The sequence below is a fragment of the Grammomys surdaster genome, unplaced genomic scaffold (genome assembly GCF_004785775.1).
Source record: "Grammomys surdaster isolate TR1022 unplaced genomic scaffold, NIH_TR_1.0 132, whole genome shotgun sequence".
NCBI lineage: Eukaryota > Metazoa > Chordata > Mammalia > Rodentia > Muridae > Grammomys > Grammomys surdaster.
Genome location: NW_021604590.1, coordinates 1678035 through 1694415, shown reverse-complemented (window position 1 = coordinate 1694415; position 16381 = coordinate 1678035). Strand labels below are relative to the sequence as shown.

At 40.6% G+C, this 16381-nt stretch overlaps 1 protein-coding gene across 1 annotated transcript in view; it reads left to right on the top strand.

Annotated features, from left to right (window-relative positions):
* Positions 1–16381, top strand: part of Mettl4 (methyltransferase like 4) — a 76144-nt gene that overhangs the window by 2591 nt on the left and 57172 nt on the right. Inside the window, exons 3-8 of the mRNA XM_028762232.1 lie at positions 2312–2374; positions 5516–5885; positions 6718–6787; positions 11208–11382; positions 13221–13327; positions 13692–13783. Coding sequence (XP_028618065.1) covers positions 2312–2374; positions 5516–5885; positions 6718–6787; positions 11208–11382; positions 13221–13327; positions 13692–13783 — 877 coding nt within the window. The remainder of the gene's footprint in view (positions 1–2311; positions 2375–5515; positions 5886–6717; positions 6788–11207; positions 11383–13220; positions 13328–13691; positions 13784–16381) is intronic.

The window sequence follows — 16381 nt, the reverse complement described above, 5'->3', positions numbered from 1 at the left end:
TGTTGACCATTGGCCCTGGAGACTGAACTGAGGTGGTCAAGCTCAGCAGCAAGCACCTTCAGTGTATGCGTTCATCTTTTGAATGTGTTTCATGAGAAACTCTATTTAGATATTGTCTTGTTAGGGATAAGAATGAATGATTGTTCATTTAGCAAATGTGTGAGCTCTGTCCATCTATTTTTGTGCATAATGGTGAAACAAGACAAGCACAGTTCCTATATCTACTGTACCTTATAATTGGTTAAAAAATTAGGGTAGCATGCTAAGAATTAGAGTAAGGAAGTTACTCGTAGTAACCTATTCCACCCTTGGAGGGACCTGAAATGCAGTCAGAAATGCATGTTTTTTTTCTTGGACACATTTTTCCTTTTCAACAAGTATGTATTGATTCATCTACATGTGAAGCACAGAAAAGAAAACCTCAGATGTATCACTGTCACTAATTCAGACCACCAAGCATTTGACTTTAGCTTGGGTAAGAAGTTGGGTTTTTTGTTTGTTTTTAATGAGATGTCTAACTGTAGTTCAGGCTATCTTGGACTCACTGTGTAGACCAGGCTGTTTTAAACTCATGGCTCTGCCTCTGCAGTGTTGTGATGCTAGGTGCATGCCACCATGCCTGACAAACTTCCCATTTTAATGTGGAAGATACATATCAGCATATGTAATTAATACTATCATAATGAAATTTATCTTCTTTCTGATATGCTAATGAAGTTACATAATTAGCCTAATCTTAATCTTTTTATGTCATTAGCCAACATATATTTTAGCCTGTTGAGAATCTGATACTATGTTAATAGCAAGTCAGCAATGAAAAGAAGTTACAGCTTATGTTTCTGTTCTTATGCTCTGTTGTGTGGTATAGTCAGGTGCAGAATATTGCTAGGAAAACTGATTTGTCTGTACCCCTCAGATCAATTCTAAAGGCCTTTAAACATTTCCATTTATTTATTGTGTGTGTGTGTAGGTGTGCTTGTGCAATGGTGTGCATCTGGAGGCCAGAGGACAGTTTTCTTGACAGCCCTCTAAGTACCTTTTAAAATATGTTAAAATTGACATTTCCCCCCTGAGGCAGTTTTACTATGTTGCTAAGGTTAGCTTTGAACTTGACCCTTCTAACTCCTGGCTGCTGGGATTATAGCTGTACTTGGATGTTGGATGTAGTCAGTCTCTCTCTCTCTCTCCCCCTCTCTCTCCCTCTTTTTCTCCCTCCCTCTCTCCCCTCCCCCCCTCTCCTCCCCTCCCTTTTTTTGAACAGGGTCCAGGTAGACCAGGCTGTTGTGGAATCCACTGTGTAGCAGAGGATGACCTTGAACTCCTACCCTTCCTGCCCCTATCTTTCATTTCCTGGTATTGCAGGCTTGGGATACCATACTTTCTTTAAGATTCCTTCCTCATGGTAACCAAACAGAGCTCCTAGGGTCTAAACTAAACCACCAGCCTGGGAGCACTTAGGGAGGGACCCATGGCTCAGCTGTGTGTGTGTGTGTGTGTGTGTGTGTGTGTGTGTGTGTGTGTGTAAGAAAGGATGGCCCTGTTGGGCGTAGTTGGGAGAGGAGATCCTTGATCCCATGAAGGCTGGACCAGTGGAGGGGGAATTCAAGGGTGGGGAGGTGGGGGGGTGGTAGGTAGGGGCATATCTGCAGAGAAGCAGGAGGAGGGGGGACGGAATAGGGGGTTCCTGGGTGGGTGGGGGGGATGGGGTAAGGGAATAGTGTCTGAAATGTTAATAAAATATCCAATAAAAAAATGAAAAAAATTCCTTCCTTCCTTCTTTCTTATTTGATATATATGTGTGTGTGTGTGTGTGTGTGTGTGTGTGTGTGTATGTGTATGTGTGTGTGTATGTTTTGCCTATATGACCCTCTGTGCACCGTATGTATGTCTGGTGCCTGCAGAGGCCAGGAGAGGGCGTCACATCCTCTGCAACTGGAATTATAGTCATAAGTGACCAAGTGGGTGCTGAGAACTAGACCTGGACCTTTTGCAAGAACAGTGCTCTTAACCACTGGCCCTTTGCTACAGCCCTGGATTTTCTTTGATAGCTTATAGATGGTTCATGTTCAGAAGAAAGTTGAGAGTAATTATGTCATATGCATATAAACTGATAGGTAACTGTGGCACTGCTTATGAAGAAGCACAGTTCTTATTCCATGGGCACTAGTACCCTTTGCATTGATTTTTGGTCTCAGTGGAACGTCTTACCTTTAAAAAATAGATACAATATTAAAAATGTAGTAGAAAAAATAAAATCTAGCAGCTTTGTGATAAACTACAAGATTTTTTTTTCTTGTCACTTTCTCTTTAGAAGCGTAAAAGATGCATTGCTTTCAATCAAGGTGAATTGGACGCCATGGAGTATCATACAAAGGTAGGATGAAAATATTGATCATGCAGGAAGATTAGTGTGAAGTAGCATTTAAAAAGGACCAAAATAAATAAGACTGTGTCTTAGAAATAAAGCATTTGTTTTGGTCAGAGTTAAGTTTGATAGTGGTTTATTGTTTCTTCTTTGTAATGAACATTTTAAGCCAGTCTTATTAACACTATACATGCTTCTATCAGCTCAGGTGGTTGATGGCTGTGACCTTGTGTTGTTGGTTGAGTTTATGGAGGACGCTTCAGCGCTCTTACTGTCTCGTGTTTCCCTTCGTGTGTTGAAGTTAGTTCAGCAACAAACAGCTGAGCATAGACTGTCATCTGACTGTGTATTTGTATATGACATGAGAACAGAGGGCTATTTGGGGGTAAGAAGGGGACCAGTCCGGGAGAGTGGAACAAGGCCATTTTATACGTGAAGTCTGCGGGGTAAGGTGCTTTTGCAGAGTCCGACCTGCTAAAACACGCATAGACTGAATTAGAACTTCTAAAAAGTCTGAACAGTCTGTATTTTCAGTATTGGGAACGATGTGAGGATGAAATATGTAACATGGGGAATTATGAAGAGAATGCTGACAATTCACAGTAGGAAAAAATCCCTGAAAATAACAAGAAAACTTCCAAACTGTTAAACACTGGAGTAAATATCCGATAGCAGTAGATGGGCAGCTGTGTAGAGGTAGTCTGCAGAGGGCCAGCTCCCATGGTCAGAGTTTGATGCTTTGAACCATGATGATGAATTGTTGATTTTTAAAAATTAATTATTTTAGTTATCCTAGAAAACAATGGGGCTTATCATGACATGTATACAGATGTATCATTGTACTTTGCTTCTGTTCCACCTCTGCCACCCTTCACCTTTTTAACCCTTGTTGCTAGTCCCCTCCTCCCTCCAAGTTGTCCCCCTTCTTCCTTCACACACACACACACACACACACACACACACACACGCACGCACGCACGCACGCACGCACGCACGCACGCACGCACACAGAATTAATAATGATATGCATATATATCATCAAATCTACACTCTGCATAAGAAAAAGCATGCATTATTTTGTTCCCCTTTCCCCCAATTTTCTTCTCTTGGTCTGAACATTTGGTAGATATATTCAGATTGCTACTATAGAAGTCATGGAATAACTAGATTATATATTGAATTCTTTTTTTCTCCAGAAACTACCATCATGTTTTTTATAGCTGCCATTAACAGTGCATAAAGGTTCCATTTTTTTTTTTTTACCAGAGCATTCTATTTTGATTTGTAACTGTAATGGTGCATAAAGGTTCCAGTGTTTTCACCAAAGCATTCAATTTTGTTTTGAAATTGCCATCCTGCTGGGTATGAATGCGATCTTACTGTGATTCTTTGTATCTTGATATTTTATATTTTTACTTCCATTGGGAGAAAAACATTTTCTAATCTCTCCTGTGATTTCATCTTTGACCTGCATGAATTATTTAGAAGAGAACTATCTCATTTGCATTTGGGGTTGATCTTAGTATCATTTTTTTCTTGATTTCCAACTTAAGTCCTTTGGGGTATAAAAATAAATTCTAGTTCTTTAAAGAGCATTGTTTCGTTGCCAGCATATGAATTATCTTGGAGATTGTACCCTGGGGGGGTTAAAAAGGATGTATGTTCAGTAACTGCTCCTATGTGTAGTATTGAGAACTTCGGTATCTGTGCTGTTTTTGTGTTGTTAATTGCGTTTTTGTGTTAGTTGTGTTATTTATGGGTAATGATGCAGGATATTTGATCACACTGTGAACCCTGAGATTGTGTTGTTTACTGGAAAACCTGTTTCTAGTTGTGGAGTGGCTCAGCCCTGGCACACACCTTTAATCCAAGAGCTTTCTGTTTGTTGTTATCAGGATTAAAGTCAACCATAGGTTTAGAGGTGGAACAAACAGTTGATAGAGAGTGAACATAGGAAAATACCATAGAGAGTAAGAGAAAGTCAGGAGGATGGATAGAGAGATACACAGGAAGTAGAAGGGAGGGAAATTCATGTAGAAGTTTGGTTCTGCCTCCCAGTCCCATGTGCCCAGAAATAAGACTCAGACTCAAAATATATTTACATATACCTTTGCCATATAGCTATGCTCTTCTCAGACTAGAATCGTGGCTTAAGAGAACCCATTTATTATAATCTACATTCTGCCATGTGGCTGGTTACCTGTGTTCAGGTTCCATGCATCTGTCTCCTCATGTCTTCCCAGGCAGATCTTTCGCCTGGCTCTATCCCAGAATTCTCTCTTCCCCGGATGTCCCACCAGCAGGTTTTAAAAGATGAGTTTAGAACAGTGTATATGGTCAGTATTTCTCCCAGACGGAGAGATGAGAGATGTGATTCCCAGCACTCCTGTGAGGGTGAGAGTTTAGGAAGTGAACACCTTAGTTGACCATGAAGTTTCACAGATGGTGGCAGAAGATACGGAATGTGTGGGCCAGGACAAAGAACTTTGTATTTCTGCTTTATGTTCATAGGTGCCCCCTGTAGCCTGTATCCTACAAGAACGTTGTAAGGCTTTTCTGTGCAGAGCATATGTGGTAGTTATCTTTCTCATCAGCACTTCCAGATATCTGACAGAAACAACCCAAGCAAGGAAAATGCATTGTTGTCTCCAAGTTTCAGTGTTTCATAGTGTGACTGCTTGTCACACTACTTAATAGTGAGTTTATGCAGTGTGCTTCATTCTGTAGACTTCAAGAGTATGCTCTTAGTAGTCTTACAGTCTTTTGTGGTATAAAGTCACTCTAGACTTCAAAAAGTGCATTTGAATATATTAAGATATTCAAAGTACAGTAGAAATTTAATTATTTGAAAAATACTTTAAATTTAAATCAAATTAAATTTTATTTTTTATATATGAATATTTTGTCTGCATGAATGTCTGTGTACCAAGTGTATGCCTGGTGCCTTTGGAGGCCAGAGAGGGTGACAGATCTCCTGAAACTGGATTGACAGGTGGATGTGCACGACTGTGTGGGAGTTGGGACTTGAACCCAGATTCTCTTTAATGGCAGTCAGTGCTCTTAACTGCTGAGCTATCTCTCCAGCCCCTGGAAAATGACTTTAAAACCAGCATCATTTTAATGTACTTCAATTTTTTTTGTTTTTAACAGATCAGAGAGCTGATTTTGGATGGATCTTCGCAGTTAATCCAAGAAGGTCTCAGAAGTGGTTTCCTTTCCCCACGTGTTGGAAAGCAGGACGGCACTAGTGGACACATCACTTTACCACTCGATGCCTGCAATTTGTCAGAGTTATGTGAGATGGCAAAGCGTCTGCCTTCCTCAAGTGAAATGGAGCTTCAGACACTACAGTTGATGGGGGATGATATGTCTGTTATTGAGCTGGATTTATCCTCACAGATCATTGAAAATAACTCCAGCTTTTCCAAAGTAATTACTCTAATGGGACAGAAATACCTGCTGCCACCAAAGAGCAGCTTTCTTTTGTCTGACATTTCTTGTATGCAGCCACTTCTTAACTGTAAGTAGTTTATGTGTTTTAGGACAAGATACTTTTTCTGTTGTCTCAGAAGTTTAGAGTATGAACTTCAAATGTAAGTTCAGTTCTAAAATGCTGACTTTGTCTCTGTTGTTTATCTTTGAGACAGAGTCTTATTAAGAAGTCCAGGCTGGCATCGAACTTGTTGCTCACCGCAGGATGCCCTTGGCATCTCAAGTTTGCCTTAACTTTCTAGGTGCTAGGGTTACAGGCTCAGAATTCAGAGGTTCAGAGTTACAGTGTCTTTGAATAAATCCCATAAACTTTTCAGTTGTATTCCAATGTATTTGTATTTATTATGAAAGTTCTTTCTTGGGCTGGGTCTGCAGCTCAGCTGAGCATGCCCAAGGCCCCAGGTTAAAAAAAAAGTAAAGTACTGTACTTTTGAAATGCATTAATTTCTTATTATCATTGTGTATGTCTATTATGTGTGTAGAGGTCAGAGGTCAGTTTTTTGGGGTCTCTTCGCCCCTTCTACTCTTATGTGCATTCTGGAGAACCGGCCCAGATTAGCACTATTGGTAGCCTGTACCTGCTGATCATCTTGTTCTTCAAACTTTTTTATCTTAACAATATTTTTATTTATTTATATGTGTGTGTGTGTGCATGCACGTGTTCATGTGCATGTGTGCGTGTGCAAGTGCTTTAATTGTGAGGAACATGTTTAGTTTTTGTTTTTGAAGAATTCTGCGTATTCAGACCAGAACTTTGCTTATGAGAGCGAGGGCTCTCCGGGATGTCCTCAGTCTCCATGTTTAGCTCTTAGACTCATCACGTACAGAGGGTGTTTCTGAAATTGTGCTTTTGGTTTCAGGCAGTAAGACATTTGATGTAATTGTGATTGATCCACCGTGGGAGAACAAATCGGTTAAAAGAAGTAACAGGTGTGTGGGACCAGTTACCTGTCAGATTGTCAGATTGTCCTCTAGAACTGCAGTGTTCCCTGTCAGATTGTCCTCTAGAACTGCAGTGTTCCCTGTCAGATTGTCCTCTAGAACTGCAGTGTTCCCTGTCAGATTGTCCTCTAGAACTACAGTGTTCCCTGTCAGATTGTCCTCTAGAACTGCAGTGTTCCCTGTCAGATTGTCCTCTAGAACTGCAGTGTTACCTGTCAGATGATTGTCCTCTAGAACTGCAGTGTTACCTGTCAGATTGTCCTCTAGAACTGCAGTCCCTTGTACATTCTGGTTAGTACACTTTAAACATGATATCTGCTGTCTGATGCTACTAACATGCTCCCACCAAAAGATTAATTTCCTTAATTCAAGGTACTTGAGCTGGAGGTGACATATGTGTCTCTATATGTTAGTTATCTATAACTGCTATAACAGTGTCTGCAGCTGTCACTGAGGCCTGAACCATTCATGGCTGACTCAGTAACACCAAGGCTTCCCTTTGCCTTCATCCTTGTCACATTTTGAAACTGAGATATGTGATGTACTTGTAGTTTAATAACGAAATGCTGGGAGTGAGTTCACCTAGTCCATCCTCTGCTTATGTTTTTAGCTTACGTCACCTTGTAGGATGGGCTCCGTTAGGAACTAGGATGGCTTTACTTTTAGTCACGTGTTTATGACAACACTTGACAACACTTTCCCTCCTACTTCTAATGAATGCTCCCGGTTACACTTCTCCTCAGCCTTCAGCTTACCAGACATAATCATTCCTGATTCGTTGTAAACTGAGACTGATGTTCTTCTTTAGCTCACTTGGGAATATGCTTGTAATGTGTGTGATAGCTCTCTTTTTAAGTTGTAAAAGTTGTGCAAAGAATTCATGTATCTAGTCTGAGTGTGCATATCTCTTTGTATCTCTATATATGTCTATATATTTTTATGAAATATTTAGACTTGAAACATGGACTGAAATATAAAAACTTGAAATAGGAGAAAGTTGTGAATCACCATATAGATGCTAGAAATCAGACCCACATCCTCTAGAAGAGCAGTCAGTGCTCTAAGCCATCTAGTCGTCTCTCCAGCCCCCAAATAAGAGAAAGTTACTCTGAAAATTTTGGTGTATATCTAAAACAGGCCGAGCTGCTGCACATCTCCATCCTAGTGTGGCTGTCAGCTAGATGGCTGACACTCCTATGACACTCCTGTGGACACAGTAGTGTCATCTGTGAGTTTATTCACAGTTCACTCACAGATATGTGGTAGAAGCCTTTGTAGCACACAGAAACTGTGGTCATGTTCTGTGCTGAGACGTACGCCCTCAGGATCCAGTGCTTCCTCTGTGACTCATAACTGCACTGTAATAACAGGTAGTAAGTTCTGTGAAACTTTCTGACAGATTGTTGAGTCTAAGGTGATTTTGGAGATGAATAGTTGGTTTTAAAAGTGGGTTCAGTTGTGAAAACTGCCTTCATACCTTGTAGTTCATCTACCTATGGGAATACATTTCAGTTCTCTTGGACACTTAAACCTAGGTATAAAGTTGCTGTGCCCTGTGATGAATCTGTCGTTAAAACTTTGAGATACCAGGAGTGTGAAAATTTCCTTAGCTCCAAACAGTTCAGTTAAGCAAAGTTAAGGAGTCTGAAGCCATTGAAAACATGTCAGTGCAGAGTTTTGACCTCAGGACTTTTCCTACTGTGACAGAAGAGTCCCTGAGAGTCTTCCCTGTGATAAGGGATAGCTGCTGTGCTGGGAGTGTGACGGTGGATGGCGGGAGCCCAGGGGCATGCCATCTGGGTTCTTTCACCTGTTTATCTGCTTAATAAGAAAGGTTTGTCAGCCATTCCTGACTACTTTAATGCAGTGCTACCTAGTCAGACACCAGATGCCTGAGCCTGCCCTCTGGGAGACTCTTTTTTTTTTTTCTAAGTGAGTAGAATTGTACAAGTTTCTTTGGAGTTGACTGAGTAATGGAACGAAGTGGAGGAGGTGGGAAGACTTAAGTCCATGTGTCCCTAACCTAGTTGCTGATGGGAGGGAATTGACAAAATCCCCGTTACGAACAGCTTACAGAAGGAAAGGCATGGTTTTGGCTCATGCTTTTAGAGATGTCAGTCCATCATATTAGGAAAGGCTGGCACCTGTTTTCACAGCTTTAGGAGCATGTAGCAGCAGACAGGAAGTAGGTTGGGACCCTGGGGTGGGCTTAGCCTTCCAAGATTCCCCACCCCTCCTATGGATCTACTTCAGCCTGCTGGTCTCCACCCCTGAGGCTCTCTAGTCTTTAGAACAGCACCACAGTCCAGACTGAACACTCAACAGTGAGCCAGCAGAGGTGCTGTCTCATCACTGGATGGGAGACAGTCCAGGCTTAAAACAATACTTAAACAATACTTAAAACAATACTTAAAACAATACTCACTGGCAAAACGCAATTACCACCAAGCCTGATGACCTGACTTTAGTTCCTGAATTTCACATGATGGAAGCAAAGAACTGACTCCCTCAAATTGTTCTCTGACCTCCACACGTACCCTACAATAGGTGGGCACACCTATACCAATGAACAAACAAGTTATTTTAAAAAGCTTTATACATCCTCTCTTCTCCCTCCTTTCTTCATCTCTTTCATTTCCCTTGTCTTCTTTTCAAATTGTATAATCCAAGAATGCTTACAGGTGATAATGAACTACCAGGGGGGTTAAAGATGCAGAAACAGGCGAGTGATTGACGTTCCAGGGTGTTGGAATAGAGAAATGAGAGGACAGAGTTGGAAGGATAAACTCCAGTAGACAGTGTCATACATCTCCCTGTAGAGAAGATGTGTGGCTGTAGGTAGATGAAGTTTATAAAGAGGGAGGAGGTAGTTTGGTAGGTGAAGAGACTTGGTGGTTTTATTTTAACTAAAGTCTGAGATAACTTCATCTGCCAAGGCATGGATGGGCAAAGGACCTGAAGAGTGGTGAGGATTTCACAGTATTTAACTGTGGGTAAATAAAAGAAGCCATGATTGTTTTTGAGACTTTGAGAATAGATTCAGAGTTTCTTTGGCTCTGTGTTTTCCTTCACTTCATTTATCTGCCGGAAGAAGTTGAATTCCATTGTGGTATTGGTGTGTATGGGGATATGCTTGAGTGATGGGGTCTGTGCTTTGCATGCACAGGGCCCTGGGTTCAGTCCCTATTCCATGCGTGCATGACGACAAGGCCTAGCTTATGTAGTGAGAATGGGGTACTGGAGGGTGAGTGTAGTTGTTTGTGTAGGTGGATTAACACTTGTGTGTATGTTATATGGGTTGTGCTTTGGAGTTGCTCAGGAGAGTGTCAAAGCTTTCCTTTTTGAGGTAGAGGGATCTCAGAGATTCAGCACACTGAATATTGAAAGTGAGGATAAAATGTGTTCATTGAGGAAGGTTTGGGGCTAGTATGGCTGGGTAACATACCTCTTAAAGAGAAGAGGAGTTTTTGCCAAAGTTGAAAGAGTCTAGAAGCAATAATGGGACATTAGAATACAGCTTGTCATCTCCAGTTGTATGGGGAATGTTGGAGAAAGAGTTGTATTTGTTTGGATATTTATAGAACAAGTTATGTGATTTAGCCAAACAAGTTTCCTTTATATTGTTAATGGCCAGGAGGCATAAGACAGTGGGCCTATGAAACGAGACAGAGTATGAAGGCTTGAGAGAGCCCAGTGGAACTGATTGAATAGGAGAGAGGTGTGCAGTGGTAGACAGGGCCTTGGAACTGTAAAGGGAAGGAAGGTGAGGTTGTGTGAGGTGGTAGGTGAACGAGAGGTCAGCAGTGTGTGCAAGGCATGAATCTTACACACTCGAGGCTCATGAACTTGAGGCTTACACACTGGAGGCTTACACACTGGAGGATTTACACACTGGAGGTTTACACACTGGAGGCTTACACACTGGAGGCTTACACACTGGAGGCCCCTCGCTGAAGTCATCCTGCTGTTCCATCCCTGGCCTCACAGCCAGTGCTTCTTTGTATCAGGTGATGTTCCCATTTGGTTATTGGGACATCAGTTTCAAGCTCACTCTGATGGGGCTTCTGTGAAACACAGGATGACCAAATCCAGACAATATTTGTTTAATTCTGAATGAGAGAAAAGGCATATTAGATGTGGTAAAAATCATCAAAATGCAAATCATATGAAATTAAAAAAAAACAAGAAACATACAGCCTGGCAATTTAAAACTAGTAAGATAGAAAAGTTGGTACACGTGCAAGTGCCAGTGAGTCCACCAGGTGTCAGTGTGACTCCATATGTAGCCACACGTGCATGGCTTCCCAGACCTTTGTATTTGTGGGGTCTTTCCCCTGCTTCTATGTCTGTCTTGGGGTGAATTTTCTTACAGTTTTTTTTTTTTGTTGTTGTTGTTGTTCATTTTTAGGTACAATAGTTTATCACCACAGCAGATAAAGCGAATGCCTGTCCCTAAGCTGGCTGCTGCTGACTGTCTTGTCGTTACTTGGGTGACCAACAGGCAGAAGCATCTGTGTTTTGTGAAGGAAGAACTATATCCTTCATGGTCTGTGGAAGTTGTTGCAGAATGGTACTGGGTAAAAGTGAGTCCAGAAGTTAGCTCTGTCTGTTAGCTCAGGTCCCTCTCCAGTCACAGGAAGAAGCTGGCTGTCCTCAGTGTGTCCACAGCACCGTTGTCCTCCTAAGGCTCTGATGAGAACTGTCCATGCTTTGTATCTAAACACCCGTCCACCTGCTCTCAAGGTCTTTATCCTATGTCTCTGTAGTGGGCTCCCAAACTGCAGCCTGTTGTTTTTTTTTTTAACAAAATCTTAACCATTCAATTTTACCAATGAAGACTTGGGAGTCAGGCGCTGGGATGAAGGCCTGCTAGCTCAGAGAGGCAGAGAAAGCACCTAGCTGACTTTCCTCCTTAGCAGACATCCCACAAGAAATCCCCTCTCTCACACCTTCTCAGAAAACCTCTTTCAAACTCCTACTTCCCTCCTACTTCCCGTGTTTCTCTCTATCCATCCTCCTGACTCCCTCTTACTCTCTATGGTTTTTTCTTAATACTTCTATGTTCACTTCCTGTCGGCTGGTTGCTCTGCCTCTTGACCTATAGTTGACTTTATTTAATCCTGTTTACAATATTCAAGCAGAAAGCTCTTGGATTAAAGGAAGTAGTTTTTTTTTCCCATTAAATAACACAATCTTGAGGTTCACAGTGTGATCGAATATCCTACAACATTGGCCTTGGGAAATCAGGGAGAGATCAGAATAAAGTTACAAAAAACTCTAGTTTATTAAAAAAAACCTTTTGTGTGCACACACATGTGCACTCCCAGCCATGTGATAACTGTAGTTGAATGAACAGGAAGTGAGGCCTGCCTTGCCTTTATTCTCTCCTCCATACACCAAAATTTCATTGCCCTTCACATTACCCATGGTTTTTCCTCTGTTTATGGGGATGAGGGCAGAGAAGAGCCCGAGCATCGTGGAGAGTATGGGAAGGTGCAGGGACCAAGACTCTGTCATTCTCTGTTTTTTTCCCCTTGAGACAGAGTCTCCTGTAATCCACGCTGTCTTGAACTTGCTATGTAGCTAAGGATGGCTGTAAACCTATGTACCATGGTTGGCTCCCTTCTAGGCTCCCAGTCTCCGATTTGTTTTCTTTTGGAGACAGTATCCTTCTAAGCGGCCAGGCTACAACTTATAGCACCAAGAGCCAGCCTCTGCCCCAGGTCCTTTCCACCTCATCACCTCCCCCACTTTCTTCCCTGACTAAACTGTGACTCTGACGTTCTGCTGTCTTAACTATGGAAGGCTTGAGTTTTAACTACTGGGTCACATGGCTGGTAATCAGTGAATGTCGTTTGAAAGAATTAATGACTGAGTTAATGATGGCCTGGTTTCCAGGAATGAGTAGTTATAAAAAGTAGAGATTGTTTATGTGCAAGGTGACAATACAATATCTTTAAAGCATCCATGGTATGTGAGTGTTCAAACATGCCTTATAGCTGTATTGTCCAGTGTGGTAGCTGTTGTGACACTTAGCTCTCCAGCGCTTCACTTGTGCCCTTCAGATAGAGAGGGACTGTTGAGTGTTAAATATGTGCTGCACTTGAAAGACCCACTACAGAGGAAAAAAATATCATACATCATGAGACCTTTTAAAAACTGATTGCATGTGGAAATTCTGTTTTAGACATGGCAGATTAAATGCAATTAAAGTAAATTACCTTGCATTCTATTTTTTTTAAACTTCTTTCTAATGTTGCCACTAGAGAATTTAAAATTATATATGTGTCTTGCATTCATGGCACATACAATATTTTTTATTGGACAATGCTAGCCTGGAGGTTTAATAACTTCTCTTTTTGTTGGAAACTGTATAATGATGGTAAAAAAATAATGGCTTTCCTTGGTTCATTCCTTTCAGGTCACAAATTCAGGAGAGTTTGTGTTCCCGTTGGATTCTCCACACAAAAAGCCTTATGAATGTCTTGTACTGGGGAGAGTTAAAGAAAAAACTGCTTTAGCATTAAGGTAAGAAAAGCAATTTTTCAAAATTATATAAATATAAACTTTTAAAATTAATATAGTGATCATTGATTTTCCTTAATTTTTATACTTTTGATAACTGAAAATAGCCCAGAGCTGAAAAGTATGTTATGTAATAGATAAAAATTTATATTAGCTTTTGTTTTATCAAGGGCATAGTAGCGAATATGAAAAATTACATTCTAAAGATGTTCGAATTTTTAAAATGATTTATCTCATCGATTCTATTCCTAAATTTATTACTAGAATTAATTACTATTTGAAAGACAAAAAAATCAATGCAACTGTAACATACAATTAAAAATTATCCTTTAAGTAATAGTTGGTTGTTTTTTTGTGTTTTAATTAGGAACGCAGATGTAAGAGTACCCCCTGTCCCAGATCAGAAGTTGATTGTCAGTGTGCCCTGTGTTCTTCACTCACACAAGCCGCCTCTTGCTGGTATGTTTCTGTGAAGCAGAACTGTTAGAATTTGAAAATATTCAAAGAAGGATTGAATTTAGTAGTTGAATGTTCTGTAGGCTTATGAATTGGATGTTTGTTTTAATATTCTGAAATACTGTAGAAAATTCACAGCAGAATTTATGAAATAGAGCATAGGTTAGTGTGTATTGCCTCAGGTTTACTTGACTGTCTGTGTCCCTCCAGTTGTGGCCTTGACAGGTGAAAGCTGTTATGGCCTCAAAGGACGCAGTTCAGCAAGCCGCCTTGTTTTGCCCTCAGGTTTAGGATTCAGAACCAGAAAATCCCTTGCTTCTTCTAAAACCAGGAACCCAGTATAATAATGGAGGTGTCTAGGATCCTCTGAACGTGGTAATTTATTTCTTCTGAAGGCAGACTGCCGTTTTGTAACATGGGGAAGGCAGCTGCTGAGGCTGCAGTTCCCTCAGGCTGATGCTCAGGGTTATGCTCCTCATTTGGTGAAACTGAGCAGCAAGGATCAGTGGTGAGCGCTGGCCTTGGGCATCGGCTCCTATATGTGTGAATCTTGGCCTTGCTGCTCTGGCAGGCTATCTGAATTCTTCCCCTGCCTCCCTCATTCCAAGAGTGAGTGACGATATGGAGTACTTCAGAGTGCTGAGGACTGCTTTCATTGCTTCGAGTGTGTTTAAAAGCCAACAAATGCTCAAGTTTTCAAAGTCGAGTTTAGTCATGGAAGTCCTTGAGAGTCTGGATTTGATAATGAAGGTTTATTTTTAGATAACTTCTTCAGGACAATACTTTATTAATTTGATCATTACTACTTAAACAGGAAGGCAAATGCAAAACTAACAAAACCACCAGACAGCAAGAGAACTTCTGTAAGCTGCCACTTAAGAGAACTGTGATCTGCTTATCAGTTTTACTTTTGAAGGATATAATTCATAAGCTAGGAAAAGAAAACATAAGAAAGTAAACTTAGGGGAGCTGGGGTGATGGCTCAGTGGGTAAGAATGCTTCACGTCATTCATGTTCATGTAAAAAGCCAGGCCAGTATGTATGCCAGTAAGCCCCTCATTCGGAGCAGAGACAGGCGCTTCAGAGAGAGAGTCACTAGCCAGCCAGTGTAGCTAAATGCTGTGCTTCCAGTTCAGTGGGATACCTTGTCTGAAGGGAGGATGGCAGAGAGCCATGAAAAAGATACCTGTTCTGACCTTGGCAAGCACACTATGGTATCTACATGCTCTGTCCTTGTATCAGACTGTAGAGCACAGATGCACATGCAGACACACCACAAACAAAAGGAAGTGTACTCAGGGTTTCTGTTACCTTGGATAACTTTACAAAGGAGTCCTTACAGCACCTTTAGTTTGAGAATTATCCATATGTGGTTTGGCCATTCTTTGGCCTAGAAGGATCCTCTGAAACCTCACCTTTGAGACTGCATAAATGCTACTAATGCATTAGCCTGTGACCTGGATGAAAGTGAACATTACTGCTCCTTGAGAAAAAAAATTATTCAATATCAGTTGTACATAAAGGAAATCTAATTTGTATACTTGAATTTTGTTTATCATTTGATATGTACCAAAGCTTAATTTATAAGCCATTTGTCTTAGGGTTTATAGTTTGCTGTAAAAGATTTACAAAAAAACATAATGCCCTAATCCTTTTACTCTGAAATAAATTTTAATCTGTTTGTCATTTCATTTAAAATAGAATAAAAATATGTTTAAAGATTACTCTTAAGAGAAAAGATTTAGTCTTACCCGGGTAGTCTATAAAGTGCAGTTTGGCGGTCCTGCCAGTAGAGAGCAGCACAAACACATGTTAGAATCAAAAACATATCAACCCAAAGTTGTATTTGTGGGGGAAATCTGAATGACTCCATATAGTTAGTCTTCAGGCTTTGGTTATGTAGTAATATACAACAAGTATTTGTAGTATTTTTTGTTTTTGAGTTTATGTAAGTTTAGTGTATGTATTTTAGCTTAGACAGGTACAAGTTAAAGCTATGAGAAAGTAACTCAAAGATTCCTGTGGTGCATTTTACAGTGAAATCAGAACCCCAGGGGTTTACATGATAGTCTATGCATAGTACTTAGAATTTTTTCCTGTGAATCTTAATAAACTGTTTTATGTATACTCAAAACATGAATTGTTCTCTTTTGCTTCAAAACCTCAAGATATATCTTTTAAATTAAATTATAAATATTTTAGAATATAAATATAAAATACAACTATAAAATACATTTTTTTAAATTGTAAAATAATTTTTATATGTATGGGTGTTTTGTTTACATGTTTATCTGTATACTTTATATATCCCAGATGCATGTAGAGGCCAGAAGAGGGCATTGCATCCCCTGGAACTAGAGTTACAGATGGTTGTGAACCACCGTGTGGGGCCAGGAATCAAATCTGCTCCTTTGTAAGAGCAGCTAGTATTTGTTTGTTTTGTTTTTGTTGAAAACATTTCTTTTTCATACAATATATCTGGATCATAGTGTCACCTACCCCCACCCCCCATCCTTCTAGTTCTTCCTACTCTTCCCAGTTCTTCCCCTCCCCTCCCCTCCCCTCCCTTCCCCTCCCTTTTCCTCCCCTCCCCTCCCTTTT